We start from the raw sequence: 15,111 nt of genomic DNA on the forward strand, positions 1-15,111 counted from the left end.
GCAAGAATACTGCAGTGGACTGCTTTGGCCCCAGGAATAAACAGCTAGCCTGCTTGTACCAAGTTGGCTTTCAGCCAGCAACTACGTGTGGGAAGTTTATGTGCTTTGAAGAATGAATTAAGAGGCAGAGCAGGAGTGGTAACTGAATTAGTGTTACATAATTTGGGGAAAACTAGTCAATCCTACAGGAAATCAACCCTGAATATTTACTGGAAGGACTGATGCTAAAGCTGCAATACTTTGGCCACCTGATGCAAAGAGCCAACTCATTGGAAAAGACCCTGATGCTGGTTAAGATTGAGGGCAAAATGAGAAGGGGCGACAAAGGATGAGATGGTTAGGTAGCATCACTGACTCAACGCATATGATTTTAAGCAAACAACGAGAGATAGTGAAGGACAGAGGAGCCTGGCGTGCTGCAGTCCATGGAGTCGTAAACAGTCGGACGTGACTTAGCGACTGAAGAACAGTCACAAATTTCGGGAAAATCCTCAGCGTAGTTGTGGTGCACTGTTAGAGGAAGCTGTAGCCTGATATGATGCAAAGATCAATGCACATGATGTGGATGTTCCTGAGCATACGCCCAGAGAAAACCATAACTCAGAAAGATACATGCACCTCTATGTTCACGGCAGCACAATTTACAATAGCCAAAACAACCTTAATGTCCACTGATAGATGAATGGATAAAGAAGACATGGTACTTACATGCAAAGGACTATCACTTGATCATTAAAAAGAATGAAATAATGCCACCTGCAGCTAATGGATAGACCTAGGTGATCATACTAAGTGACTTAAGTCAGAAAGACAAATACCATAATCAATATCACTTATATGTGGAATCGAAAATGTAACACAAATGAACATATGTAGAAACAGAACTTACAGATATAGAGAACAGAACTGTGGTTGCCAAGGGGTGGGGGGATGGGACAGAGGACTGGGAGTTGGGGATTAGCAGATGCAAACCATTATACTAATATATGGACGGATGAACAACAAGGTCCTACTATAGCACAGGGAACTATATTCAGTATCTTGTGACAAATCGTAAGAATATGAAAAACTGGAAACTATGAAATATGGAAAATAATTTTCTGAAGAAGAATATATATAATGGAATCATTTTGCTGGACAGCAGACATTAACAACATGGTAAATCAACTATACTTCAACAAAATAAATGTAGACGTTGACATTTGTTACAGGGTTGAATAGAAGAGGAGCGAGAGCTCTGGCTAAGTTCTGAGGAGGCTATGGAACAAGGAGGGTAAAGCATTTCTATGCTCACTCTTCCATCCCCAGAGGACCCTTTTGTGAACAACAGGAACTACTTGAGCTAGAGAAACTCTCATCAGATCAGAGTGATTTCAGCTCAACTCAAACTGGCTTTCTCTGCTGTGGAGAGAATCTGGTGTTCCCCTGGGGTGGTGTTCCTACAGATTACCTTGGGGAGATTTTTTTTGTTTATCACTCAAGACTGTTGCCTCACATTTGATGAGTGGGAACCAAGGATCTGTTGGGTGGATCCCACTAGGTTACAGACTCACCTTGGCGACTTTTTTAGCTGGACAGAACTGGCACCCAGGCATTTCCTACCAAGGGCTGAGCCCTGAAGATACCTATTAGATACTTCTTTGCACACAAGTCACCTAGAACTGGGTCTAAGAACCGGCCATTGGCTTGTTCTTTCTCCCTTGATAGCTTCTTTCCCCATCAACCCACAAATTCCCAATGTGTCAGCATTCCCTTGGAAAGAGCTGAGAAAGAGAGAGAGGAAGATACACTTGGAAAGGAGATTGGTTTGTACTTTATTTACAACAGAATGTAAGAAAAAGTAAGTTATTATCAATAATAAATAACTGGGACAAAAACACAAAACGGCTGCAAAATGACAGAGGAGGATGGCTTCCTCACACAGTTGAGATGTGTGAAGATCAACTTCTGTTTGCTTTGCTGTCTATGGCACTGTGCATTCCAGAACTTGGTCCTTCAGCTGTGGCAGTGGTGTATCGACCATTTAACTAATCAAGATCCCAGTTCGCAATGTAAACACTAAGATTGACACTTGAAGCTACCTGTGAGTGGCACAGGTACAGCATCAGCTCAAACAGCCTCTCTTGGAAACACACAGAAACTGAGGGGAGACTTGCAATTCAACAGACAGGCTTTTGATTTTAAGCAAAAACACTGAGAGAGGCTTATCCTAGAGCGTTTGTTAACAACAAAATGATAATTAATAACAGCATCTGGAAAGGTCTCAACATATTCACATTCTCTTATTGCACTAACTCCTAAAAAGCTTAAACACTTACATTTCAAATGAAACAGACTGTTTTGAAGGTAGAACTCAGAAGAACCCAGTATGTGTTGCCTCCATATGCCATTGCTGTGCTCTTCTGTAACATTTTGTTTTCATCAGGAAAGAATAGTTTTAAACAGTTTATTTATGATCAATTGCAGTTGCTGGGCAGATTTTTTTTTCTTAATTTTAAGAATTATGGCTCAGATGGCATATTGTCACCCAGCCTACTGAACCAGATGATCAGAAAGAGACTAAAACTATTTAAACAATCCTTCTGTGTTGGAGTATCTGAATACGCATCACATATGGAGTAAAATTATACTCTGGCCCTTCTGAAAAGTACAATTGTTGTTGACCTATGCTAGCCGGTGACAAGCCATCTTCGAGCCATGAAGAGGAGCTAAGGTGAGTAGGATTTAAAAGTACACATAAATTCATTAGCCATGAATTTCATGGAAAAACGATTTCTCGAGAAGTGTCAGAATCTACTCTCTTAGGTCACTGTTTATTATAGTGTCTTGAGAGAAAACCATATAATAACATTTGGGAGTCCTGTTGTGTTTTTTAAGTGTCTACATAAGACATGCACAATTGCGCTAGTTAGAGATTTATTTTCACAACCAAAAACGTGGCTAATAAATGCCTTCAAATAAATTAAAGCCATTTTCCCCACACCCAAATGCAAAACCAAAACAGAAGGGTTTATAAATTAGTTCACAAATAAATTCATATGGTTTCAGTTATAACGTGGTAACTGAAGAATGTCATGGACTCCTCTGTCGTTATGCTTCTTTGCTTTGCCTTATTTTAGCTCAAAAGTAGGAAAATGAAAGGTCTTCAGAGCTGACTTCTGACAAAGTTTATGCAGTAAAAACACTGAGGCCTTCTTGTCCTGGAAAAGCACAGCTAAAGCAATGATCTGTTCGACAGGCAATGAAAAGCACAGGGGCATTTTGTAATTTGAAGTCCATCCAAAGTAATGAAATTTATGTTCATTTTGATGGTCTCCACTAACATGAAAGACAAAGATGGGGTGAACATAAATGCTATTCTGTGGAATTATTTTAATTTGGCTACCAGAGACTTAAAACTATGGTGTTGGATTTACCATATTATATTTATATATATACAGGTATAATACAATTTTGGTGAACAAAGTTGAAGGTTTCCACATTGCAGACAGAGGCACTGAGTTAAGATTCTATTTTTTCCCCAAAACATGCTTAATTAATTCAAGTTTCTGTTTTTTTTTTTCTTCTAAGTTTCCATCATGCAGCCATTTAATTTCCATCCTTATAGGAATTAGTAATGTTCTATATACACATTCATTGCAGGCTTGTACCCCACAAGAAACAAATCCATGTATGAAGACTGTGAAATGACACTTGAAAATCAAGATAGGTAAAATATTGAAGCCATTTATGCCTTGTGATGACTGGATTAAATATTCGAAGCAGCTAAAAGAATATTTGCACCCCTCCCCCCTTTGAAAATGTACACGAACCACGTTTAGACAGAAAAACTGAACATACTCTAAGACCACACAGATTTGTTGGCTAAGAATCACACTATCAGTGATAGTTTCGCAAGTAATGTCTGTGGTATTGTACTGGCTATAAGAGAAAGAAAATTCACAGTAGGAAACCAGGAATTAGCTTTCTAAAGCATATAGAATTGTTGACCTTGATAGAGGAAGCTACTTTACAAAAATGGAAAATGAGCAATGGCCATCGACAGAAAAACTAGGTGTCAGATGTGCTAACAATGTGCTCAAAACAAATCCATTCCATGCGAATATCATGATCCCACCCTATCTGATTTCAGCTTGCAAATGTTAAGCAGATACATACAGTATGCAAGTGTCTTCTGAAAGGAGAATTTTGCTTCCTAAAGCCAGACATTCTTGTTAAGTACTACTGTGTTGAAAGGGAGCCATTGAGAAGTCCAAGAGATCTGGATAAAAGATCGAGTTTTCCCACAAGCAAAAATCATGCTACCATACCATGCAAAGAGGGCGTCTTACTGCGGTACTATCATTCTTAGGGAAGAGATGCACTGTTGATTTAAGCTATTTGCAATGGGTTTCCTTTGAGTTCTGGGTTTATTTATATATTTATTAAGCTAAATGTCAACCTACAGGTTAAGAAATGATCTTGACAACCTGACATATGACTTAGAACACTTGGTGCTGGGCTCCTGGGGCCAGCACTTGCACCTTGGGAGAGTTTGTCAACTTGAAGGACACTACGCAGAGTGCTGGGCACGAGAGAGAGAAGCAGGCAGGGTCCACTGGCTGAGAGCCCATGTAAGAGGAAGAGGACACGCACCTTGGCCTATGTGGTCTCCTTTGGAATCTGTGTTTGGGGAAAGTCCCTTTCCTGAGGTTGGAGGTTATGGTCAGGAAGGCTAGCTGGGGCCTTGGAGTTGCCCAATTACCTTGTTCTCTTCCTCCCTTGGAGGACAAATGCTAGATTCTGTTTACTCCTCCTTCTGTGTTTAAAGGCAGTGAGGTGCAAAGGTGGCAGGTTTTTCTCTTTAGATCAAAAGAGAGCTCGCTTTCTGCCACTTTGGTGAATGATCTCATCTCCCGTCAACCTGGAGTCTAATCCTGCGTTACTAAGACCCTCAGAAAAGAAAGCTGGCCAGAGGGGCATCTTTTATAACTTCTTTTTACTCTATAAATAAGAGTCAGCCGTTCTGCTCACTCTCTCCTCCCACTTGATGGTGCTGACGCAACTTTTGCGATATTCCTGATATTTGGATTTCAAGTCAGGAACAAGAGAATGACAATCTTTTCTAAGGCCCAGTGATGGGCAATGTATCCCAGGGAGGTCCAGATATTATTAAGAGTATCCCTGTCCCATTAAAGGGATGGAGACAGTCTGACAGTGTTGAAGTCCAGGCAGCTTACTTTATTTACCCTGAACTTCTCTGAGTGAGCAGAGTCAATGAATTCTACTCAATTAACTGCAAATTCTGAGAATCTTAACAAATGACGTAAGGCTCGTTGATACCTGTAGGGAAAAAAAAAAAGACATTTGCCTCACCTGGGTCTCTTGGTTACTAAACCAAACCATTCAATATCAGTCTGTTACGGTCATATGTATTCATGTAATTCTTAAAGATTTCTGAGGCCACAAGGGCACAAAGGGGAAGTTATTAAAAGACAGAAAGAAGTGCCATTTTTATTAAATTCTGTGAAAGGTATCAATAAGTTATTGTTAATTGCACTTGGAGCCTCTACAAGTTGATAATTAAAATTTCCAAAAAATTTAAAGAGTTAATTAGGCCCCAAATCCTGAGTCAGACTAACCAAAATAGGAATCTTAGTAACTCCTGGTATTCAAGTATTGGTAAGGAGCAGTTCAAAATTTAACAATTAGGTGTGTTATGCCTGAGAAAATTTTTGAGAATTACACGTTTGATGGGAGGAAACTAACTTCATTATTTTACTATACCTTGTAACACAGTGGTGTAAAGTTTTCATTTATTTACTCTTGAAGTCCACGCCAACCTCATCAAATGCCCCATAAACAAGGCTTCCTCCCTGGCGACCAGCTGCGGCCACCGAAGACCTCTTCTGCCCTTCGCGAGTCTCGCATTTTACATCTAATGTGACACTGCGTGGCAGCCTCAGGGAGTCATATTCTGTGTGAAATTACTTAACCACATGCACACTCAAGAGATCAAAGGGACATGTCTGAGTGACAAAGCAGTCTTTTTCTATATCAGAAGATCCTTAAAAACAAACAAACAAGACCCCAAACCGAAAATATAAAACCCCATGAAATATTCATAGGAAGTTACTCTGATTTGGGCCGACATGGCTTATCTGAAGAGTGGATGCCAGGTAAATTCAGGGTGGCTTTTTTCTCAGGGTCTGGAAGTGTGAGAGTTTCTGGGGCAGACTTCTTCCGGGGCCGATCTTTGGGAACCGACAGGAATTCTGGTGCATCAGTGGAGAGAGGAGTGGATGGAGCGCTTGAAGGGGCACTGCGGACTGAAGAAGGCAGCAGGGGGGTGCTGGAGATAGAAATGGCAGGGGGGAAAACGCCAATTTTCTTGTTGGTGGCTTCCTGAGTGGCTCGTTCAAACTCTCGGACTTCATCCATTGTCATGTCTTAAAGGCAAAAAATAGAAAGAAAAAAAAAGTGAGCAAGTATTCGGAAGAGACAGAAATGGATTCATCTCTCTGTTTAAAGGAGCTATTAGAATCTTATGAGTAAGGGGTCTCTCCAGATTATTAGCCCAAATTAGCATTGAAATGCTAAACCCTGAGTTTTTTCTTTTTACTGAGGCTGACCTCTGAAAAATTATTCTTTTATGACTATCCATCCAAGATTTTCCAAAGCACTTTCAATGAGTACTTTAAGTATTCTGAAGAAGAGTTTATCAGGCGAGCATAGAACCACACCAAATTGTGTGTGTCTGTACATCCACGTGCTGTGGATAAGGTGTGGTATATGGAGCTATTATTAGACCTGGCCATCTTTTCTACAAAAGCAAGGTAATTAAAGCAATCAGTGGCCCCAAATGATACATATTAACAACTACTTTAGATCATGAAAAGACAAGTTTACCTTTACAGGGTAAATAGGCAGATTATCAGAATTTCTCAACATGTTATCCTCTTGTTCAATAAATATACTTTTTTCATTCTAGGAGCTACTTGTTTCCTAACTATGTATCCATCCTGAGATCTTTTCAGATGAAAAAACAAGTAAGATGGGACACCAACAACAAACTTTGCTAATTATCCCCAAACCAAGGTAACAAAACAATTTCTCAAGGAAACATAAAAAGAAAAAGAGCAGAGAAGAAAAAGAGTGGATCACAAAATCAGTGTGAATTTCATTTAAAAGAAAAAAAGAACATTATTTGGCACCCAAGAAATAAATTCAGTGACGCCTTATTTAACGGGCATTGTCAGATGATACAGACTTGCCAAATGTCTGAAATGTTCTTATGTGAGAAAGTTAAAAAAAATTCTTTTAAAGGCAAAGCCTTCCCTAATGTAAATACATTAAATAATGTATTACGCACACTTACTACCAATTAGACATAATATATGGAAAGAATATCACTGTGCTCCAATACAGTGGTGACTCATTTCTTAGGACTGATTTGCTTTATAGAGTGTGGTATTTCTTCTCTCATTCTCAGGAACTCTATTATTACTCTCAGTCTGGCTATCCCTGGTATCCTTTGGCAATTTTGTTACTGGTAACTGGGAAAACAGGTAACTGGTCTAATTAAAGAAGCTCTGAGTGAAGGCCGACAAGCTTGTCCTGGTGTAGAAGGTGAAACCTGCTGGCCATGGGCTTCTGTACCTGTTTTATCTTCCCAGAGACCCCTGTTTTCACTTGTGTCCTTTCCCATGGACTTAGGTGGTGAGCCTTCGTTGGATGACACTACATAAACCAGTATGAAACATACAGACACTTTGGGAATATTAACTATGGAGTGAATATTCATAACATAATATTTGTCATTAAGATATATGATCTATAGTCGTATCATAACATACAAGCAAACCAGAAATATGTTAAAAAAATCCTTAAGAGTATTTCTTGGGAACAATTATTAAAATCTTCTGGAAGGGAGACGTTTTTACAAAGGAAATAAAACTGTACCTGTAAAGTTACCACTTAGAACACTAAGGCTATTAGATAAGCTAAGAAATAAGATTAAGTTCTTTAAAGAGAGGTATTTCAAAATAAAATTGAGACTCAGAAAAGTTTCAGTGAATTTCAGCAGTTTATCTTTGAAAAATCAGGTTTTCTTTGCAAGTGGCTGAATGGTGCGCTACTCCATACATCCAGCAGGGGGCAGAAATCACCCAAAGTACAGAATTTTGATTCTACACTCCCGTTCAGTCTCTTAGTTCTCTTCCTTGAAACGTGTTGAAACCGCTCAGTTGAAAAGGAGACTGTTATTCCCTTATTGCTGGGGCCATGGATGCTCATTTTGCCCAGTTTCAATATAGTTTGTCTCTGCTCAGGAAGTAGATCCAAATTTATTGAGCATCCATGTAATTTTTGTGATCGACAGCAGCCTCTTGATTTCAACTTTTTCATTATTATAGAGAAGAAAAATACGGAAAAATCAATGACCCTTCCCAATTTGATGGAATTTCAAAGAATAAGGCACGTGTGGTATGCATTTAAAGATCACCACATCATGTAACTTCTGAGGAGATGGGCATTTCTGACACTGAAGTTAGGGAAGGGCTCTGAGTTGCAGCCAGAGAATGCACGGGCTTTCCCATGGGGAGACCCATTCCAGGTGTCACCGTCTAAATGGCAAACTGACTTTCCAACAGTAATAATCAGAGTAAAATGGAAAGAAAACCAAACTAAGGGTCTTAAGCTGTAAGCTATAAGAACTTAAGACTGAGGGAAGCGCTGTGTAGCGTCCTTCGCGACGTGGCATCTTCCCCCCTCCTCTGGTTTCCCTTGTCTTGTCATGTGTATATAGGGGAGCAGCTTTCAGACAGCAGCTGAGAGGGGACAGGTATCAACATTCCTAAAGAAAAGGTAACCGAGAGTGATGGAAGTTTAAGGACGGTCTCCTTATGAGCACTTCTAACTTTAGAACGGGGAGAGAGAAAGTTCCTATAGGAACTGGCCAGCGCCTCCAGAGGAACACTTCAGTTAAGTCTGATCCAAACAGCTTCTGCAAATCCAATCACTGCATGCAAGAAGGGTTAGGGCCATTTCAACCTCAAGGGCTGCCACATGCACCCAGTAGCAGCACATAATGCCTCACAGGGCACATTCCCAAGACATGCTCTCAGTTCACTCGACAAGGTGCAACCAGACGTCTTCACAAAGCATTCACAACAAGAGCCATCTCTCAACTTCCTAAAACTACACTGGCGATTTCTTACATAGCTAATATGCATTATTCTGGGGCTGACAGACATGCGGGCTCAAGCTGGCACCCAAAGAGACCACAGCTCTGGCCAAAGATACATGAAAATGACTTGGTGATTACATTTTCTTTGTTATCTGTAATTCTTCCTCATAAGCACGGATGACTTACAAAACTATTTAAGATGCTGGCACGTAGACAGCACACTGTCGGCTCTCAGTCACCAACGTGCCATTAAATAACCTTAGGCTCTCCGAGGCTTAAGTCCCAGCTAGACCTAGCTCACCCCACCTTCACTGCTCAGCCAGTGTGTATGCATGGACAGAAGCCCCATCTGGACAGGAACCTAAGTAAAAAGGAACCAAGGGTAAGACAGCCATAAAGAGCCATGGAAAGCATTTCAAAGCAAATGCAGAGAAACTGAAAATACCAGACGAGCCAATAGCCTTCCCTGAAACGAATGACTGAACGTTAACTATGTCTTTAAAAGTTACTGGCGCTGATGTTCTCGCTTTCGTGTGACATCCGTTTCTACCCCTCTGTTCTTCTGTGGTGCACGCCACAAAATGTTTCCATTCTCTATGCTCTTGGTTTTATGACCAAGACAACGTAACCTCCGAGTCAAGCGGCTTTAAAGAATAGAAATGTCTGGAAGCAAGAGTTAACACCGTCCAGTTAAGACCCAGCTCAGGTTCTTCACCGACAGCCTCTGGGCTATGACATTTTTTTTGTGGAAGTTTGAGAACTGATGCGTTTGCAGTCATTTCAAAGATGGGTTTATGGGTACGTTTGGTAAAGAGTGGGCAACATGTTTTAAAAATTCTACATACACTTGTTTGGGCCTGGCTCTCTATGTCATCCACAGTGGAGGAATGCTGATTGCAAACTTTTATGTTGGTTTGTTCATGCATGTTTTTCTCGTATTCCCGAACATCATCCATTGTCATATCTGAAAGAAGGTCAAGACGTTGGCAACTTCCGTTATTAAAGGCGAACTTTCAATGGGGGAGACTTTAGGGGACGACGGCAGCTTAGCGGAAGCCAAAGAGAGGAGTGAAAAAGCGGGGAACTCACTAACTTTATGAAGAGTTAATCATAAAGTTAGCTAAACCAGCCAAAGGCAGAGTGAATACAAGGGAGTTAAGTCAAAACAGTCTTAGAGCTGAGAAGAATGGAGATTATTTAGGGGTGATTCTTGTACAGTGAGTTAGGCGGGTAGGAAGTATTAGCTCGTGGACAGGGCTATAGCTTGAGATCTCCTAAAAGCATGGTTAGAAGATCCCTGTAAGGGACACGGTCAGGTTTGTGTGGTGTAATACTTACCTTTCATATACCTTTCAAAGTAGATTTGGAGATTCTTTACAGCAATGCATTCAACAGAAAGGACACTTTCATTGCTATTGTAAGAGACATGGCATTGAGGGCAGAGAAATGATGCCCACTGCTCCTGGTGAGATCTGGGGGCAATGCTCACACAGAGATGTATTTTTGCACAGAACACATGGTGTCAGAGAGTGCAGGGCTACCCTGAACGTCAAGTCCAGCCTAACAGCACGAAGAGGGCTGCCACTACTTCCACCCACACAGTTCTATAAATGAAATGGCACATGACATTATGATTTTTTGGCCTGATTCTACAGATTTTTCAGGATTTCAGAATAATAATTTCTTAAATCCTGTGGTTTTAAACCGGGGACGGTTCTGTGACACTTTTGGTTGTCACGACAGAGGTGGAGGTGCTACTGGCACGTGGCCGGGAGGTGCCAGGGCTGTGGTAGCACAGGCCTCCTCCCTCCCCAACAAAGAATTATCTGGCCCAGAATGTCCGTGGTGCCGAGGTTGAGAAAACTTGTCTAAATCCAAGGGATAAAAAACTTCAAATAAGAACCTGTTATCTTTGGTATGTGCAATGCATAAAAATAATAATTAGCCTCACTTTAAATGTTTCTGTCGCTTTATCCTGCACTCCCCACTCCACTCCTTGGATATTTTACAACAATTCATTAGCAGTTTCCCCAGATGGGGATTCCTCTGCCACTCTGCTGGCAGAATTTAACTTCATGCCTCTTTACAATGAATGGTACATGCTCAACAACTGGTTAATCAAGCTACCATCTTGATCACTAATTAGCTTGGTGGGGATTTAGAGCGAGTATTTACAGTTGGAATTTTTCCATTAGTATTTTCTGCATCATGTGGTCTGGTGTCTTTTTATATCAGTCCTTGTGTGTCACGTGAGAGTCTCTTCAATTCCAGAGGGCAGACTTGCAAGAAGTTTATGAATTAATTCAGTGTGGTCTGGGGCCAAGATGGAGGGCAGCTCTAAATCCAGACCTGGGTGATATTATTTAGCTGGTGACACCCCGACACCCTGAAACCGTTAATCAAAAATGCCATCCATAAGCAATGTAGGTATCAAGAATGCTAAGCAACAGTCTGGCCAAGCAAAGAGCATGCTTTTCTTTTAGAAAATCAAGGTAACTGCAAAGCAGTAAAGAGATGCTGTTTTGTGAATAGAACAAAGGCATCTTTGTTAACAATAATAACATCCTTTCAATACAACCACTTTAATTTCAATGGCCGGTTATCAAAAGTTCTTAAACACAAATATACCTGGAATGAATACTGAGGTCATTTAAAGTTAAAAGTTTAAAATTAAAGAAATTTCTTTATACATACGTTCATTAGACACGTTATTTCCCCCCTAACTGGCATGCTAGTAATTTTAAAAACAAAAACAAAGGAGGCTTCATTTCTTTGTTCTAGTGAATCTCAACGGAAATCATTCTTTATCTTTAATTAGCTCAATGTTAACAGAGGGGCTTAAACTGTGTGACTAGGGGCTTTCAAAGAGTTTTATGGATGTGAAGAAAGATTTAATAATGAAAACAACTCTGGGGCCTGATAGTATTATGCAGCAATTAAAAACGATGCATAAGAACATTGAACACTATAAAGAAATGGCTTTGGTATATTGTTAAATAAAATATTGGAGGTAAAATAAATCATTTTTGCCAGAAAAAAACAAAAGGATACACTTCTAAATGTTAACAGTGGAGTTGAAATTTTAATTTTCTCCTTTTGGTTATCTATATTTTCTAAATTTTCTACATCAAATCTGAATTATTTCTGTAAGAAAGAAAGAGAATGTTATTTCAAAATCAATTATTTGGGGTCATTAGAAGATGGATACCATCAATTTGCCCTTGTATAAGAAGATACACTTTAGAAAAGAGTTATTTGCCGATTTTAGAATCATGATCCCCTCCTTTTTAAAATGAAGAGTTAAGAAACAGTTGCAGAAAACTTCATCTTAAAGAAAAAAAAAAAATCTCTCAATTAGACCACATAATAATGAACATTTCTAGGGAGTTCCCTGGTGATCTAGTGGTTAGGATTCAGTGTTTTCACTGCCATGAACAGACAAAAAACAGAAAAAAGAATGAGCCTTCTAGTACAAGAAGTTCTGTAAAAGATAACGATAATTTGGTCCCAGCCAATGCTGAAGGAAAATATGTTTGTCTAAATCGTGAACTATCCTCTCATACCATACACGCTTGTGGAAATGATGTCAGTATTCCTCAGTAATTTATGGAGAGCCTAATCAAGTGAAAATGTTCTTATTCAGATTATCTGATAGAATGCACTACATCTTGCTTCAGCAAAGTGTATTACCTTGAAATCTATAAATGAGTCAATTTTTCAGTAAATTCAATTACATATGCCCAATGATGGATTATACTTTTGGAGTTGATTCATCTTCATTACTAATTGATTTTCAATGATCAGAGCAACTTCTCACAGTTTAGGTTCAGATCTCTCTGTCCCCAGCAAAACAGTGCTTATGTATGTCAGATAAACTCTTAAAGGAATCCTAGGTCAATTATTTTGCAAATAACTGAATTTAATTATCCCTTAATTTACAGATCTGAAAGACCATAATGTACTTTTTTCAAGTAGAGTTTCTTAAATGAAGTCTTCTTAAACAAGTAACACCGGCCTAATGGCCTGATTTAAGAGACTACTGGAACTAGTACCAAAGTTCTTCTGATAAGGAAGCTGTATCCCAGCATCTTTGACACTCGGCCATTAGAGGGTGACTGATCATCTGGCAGCATAAATATTCTCTTTGTTGCAAGATTTCCTGCCTTTGTCCTCTGGCAGGATCGTTTCTGTCCTTCTTCTTCTCACCCTCTTTCAGGTGAGAGAGCAAGCAGACCCCAGTCTTCTATTCCAGCATGTGAAAGTCACACTAAATTGGCCTGCGTAGAACCCTCACCTCTACCACCAGCCCAGCTTTATTAAAGAAGCTCTGGACTCAGGATTTGTTAAGAAGCTCCTTCAATTTCTTAAACCAGGAACTAAGCAAAATATACCTCTGTATGAATCTTGGTCTGCTTCAACTATTTTCTGCTTTGTTATAAAATGTGGATTTCAATTATTATTTACTTACTGAATCACACAACGAATGTGTGAATTATGTTCCATAGAAATAATTCAAAGAGTACTGGATTATATAGAAAAAGAGTTTGATTTCTTTTAACTTCCCGTATCAATCCGATTCCTTCTGGAGATAACCACTGACAGGTTTTTTCCCTATGAATTTGCATGTATTACACATGCACATTACACACACACATACAGTCTCATTTATTTTCACATTTATGGAATCATACTATAGTATACTCTATGATATAAGTTGCTCTGGCTTACTTTTTCCACTAATGGAAAGTGAACATATCTCCATATGTTAACCTTTTTTCTATTGAGTGCTGGATTTTTGATTTATAGGACCTCTTTATATATTGTGGATATTAGTCCTCCGTTGGCTACATATATTGCAAATAGCTTCTCTTAATCTTTCAGCTTTGTTTATGGTGGCAACTTTCTTTCAATCATTTTATTAAAGATTTCACTGGAAGTGGAGGCAAGACTGTGTATTTGAAAGGCCTTTCGGGTAGAAGTCAGCTGAATGTACAGAGATACTACCAATGCCACCAAACAAAATGTCTGCAGTTAGGAATTTTCCTTCATTAAAGTTTTAATAAAGAGTCATATAGCTTAATTCCATGACCTATCCAACGGCATATTTTATTTCCTTCCACAAATATTTTCTCTCCATTTCCAGGCCTGTCAGCCTAAACAGAAGTAACTTTTTCTTTTGTTGTTGTTCTAAGTCAAAATGGAACTCTTAAACAAGTGGCTGGGTCAGAGGAAGGTCCAGTAATCAAGAATTAGGTCTGACACCCCTTTGACTTCAACAAAATGATGGCCCATCCTTTGGGAAGTGCTTTTTTTTTTTTTAAAGGCTATAAATTCAACAGGTGCTTATTACGAATAGTTTACTTTTTTTTTTTTTTCTGTAGTGAAAGTAGATAATCCTCAAGGCTTGGTGTATACCCTTTCCTTGTAATTCAGATCACAAGATCTAGAATTGTAATCTACGGTTATGATTTTTTCTACAGTTCTTTAATTTGGGGAGGTGGAGAGCAGAGTCAAGATCCCTTTGAAAATGTGATGGAGTGCAATGGGTTCTTTCCAGAAAAATGAATGTAAGCAGACACACATAAAATGCTGCATAAGAGACACGGAACTTAAATTCATGATTCAGGAAACCTGCAGCCATTAGAAAATGCTGGCTTGGTGAAATCAACCAGCTAATGCTAGCCTTTGAGTCAGCTTCTTTCTCCAACTTCAGCTTGCTTCTTTTGTTGTTAGACTGCTCTTGGGACTCCAGAATGATCTCTAAGTCATTTTTGTGAGGGAGTTTCATCTATACTAGCCGGAACAACCCCCTATTTTTTTGGAAGGGTCAGGATTCATGAAATTCCACTCAATCACAGCCTCCCTTGGGCAACCCTCTGTGTTCCTCTCAAAATACTGTCAGATTTGTGAAGCAAAACCAAGCTTTGGTGAAGCTGGGCTGCCTA

At 39.5% G+C, this 15,111-nt stretch overlaps 1 protein-coding gene across 6 annotated transcripts in view; it reads right to left on the reverse strand.

Annotated features, from left to right (window-relative positions):
- Nucleotides 1,791-15,111, reverse strand: part of PITPNC1 (phosphatidylinositol transfer protein, cytoplasmic 1) — a 261,543-nt gene continuing 248,222 nt past the window's right edge. For 4 of the 6 annotated variants that reach the window (XM_018065380.1, XM_018065382.1, XM_018065381.1 and 1 more), the window contains one exon: nucleotides 1,791-6,428. In XM_018065380.1, the coding sequence (XP_017920869.1) occupies nucleotides 6,112-6,428 (317 nt within the window). In that variant the 3' untranslated portion in view covers nucleotides 1,791-6,111. Of the gene's footprint in view, nucleotides 6,429-10,011; nucleotides 10,131-15,111 lie in introns of all 6 variants that reach the window. The other 2 variants (XM_018065383.1, XM_013972268.2) reach the window with 1 other exon arrangement.

This window comes from Capra hircus, chromosome 19 (genome assembly GCF_001704415.2).
Source record: "Capra hircus breed San Clemente chromosome 19, ASM170441v1, whole genome shotgun sequence".
NCBI lineage: Eukaryota > Metazoa > Chordata > Mammalia > Artiodactyla > Bovidae > Capra > Capra hircus.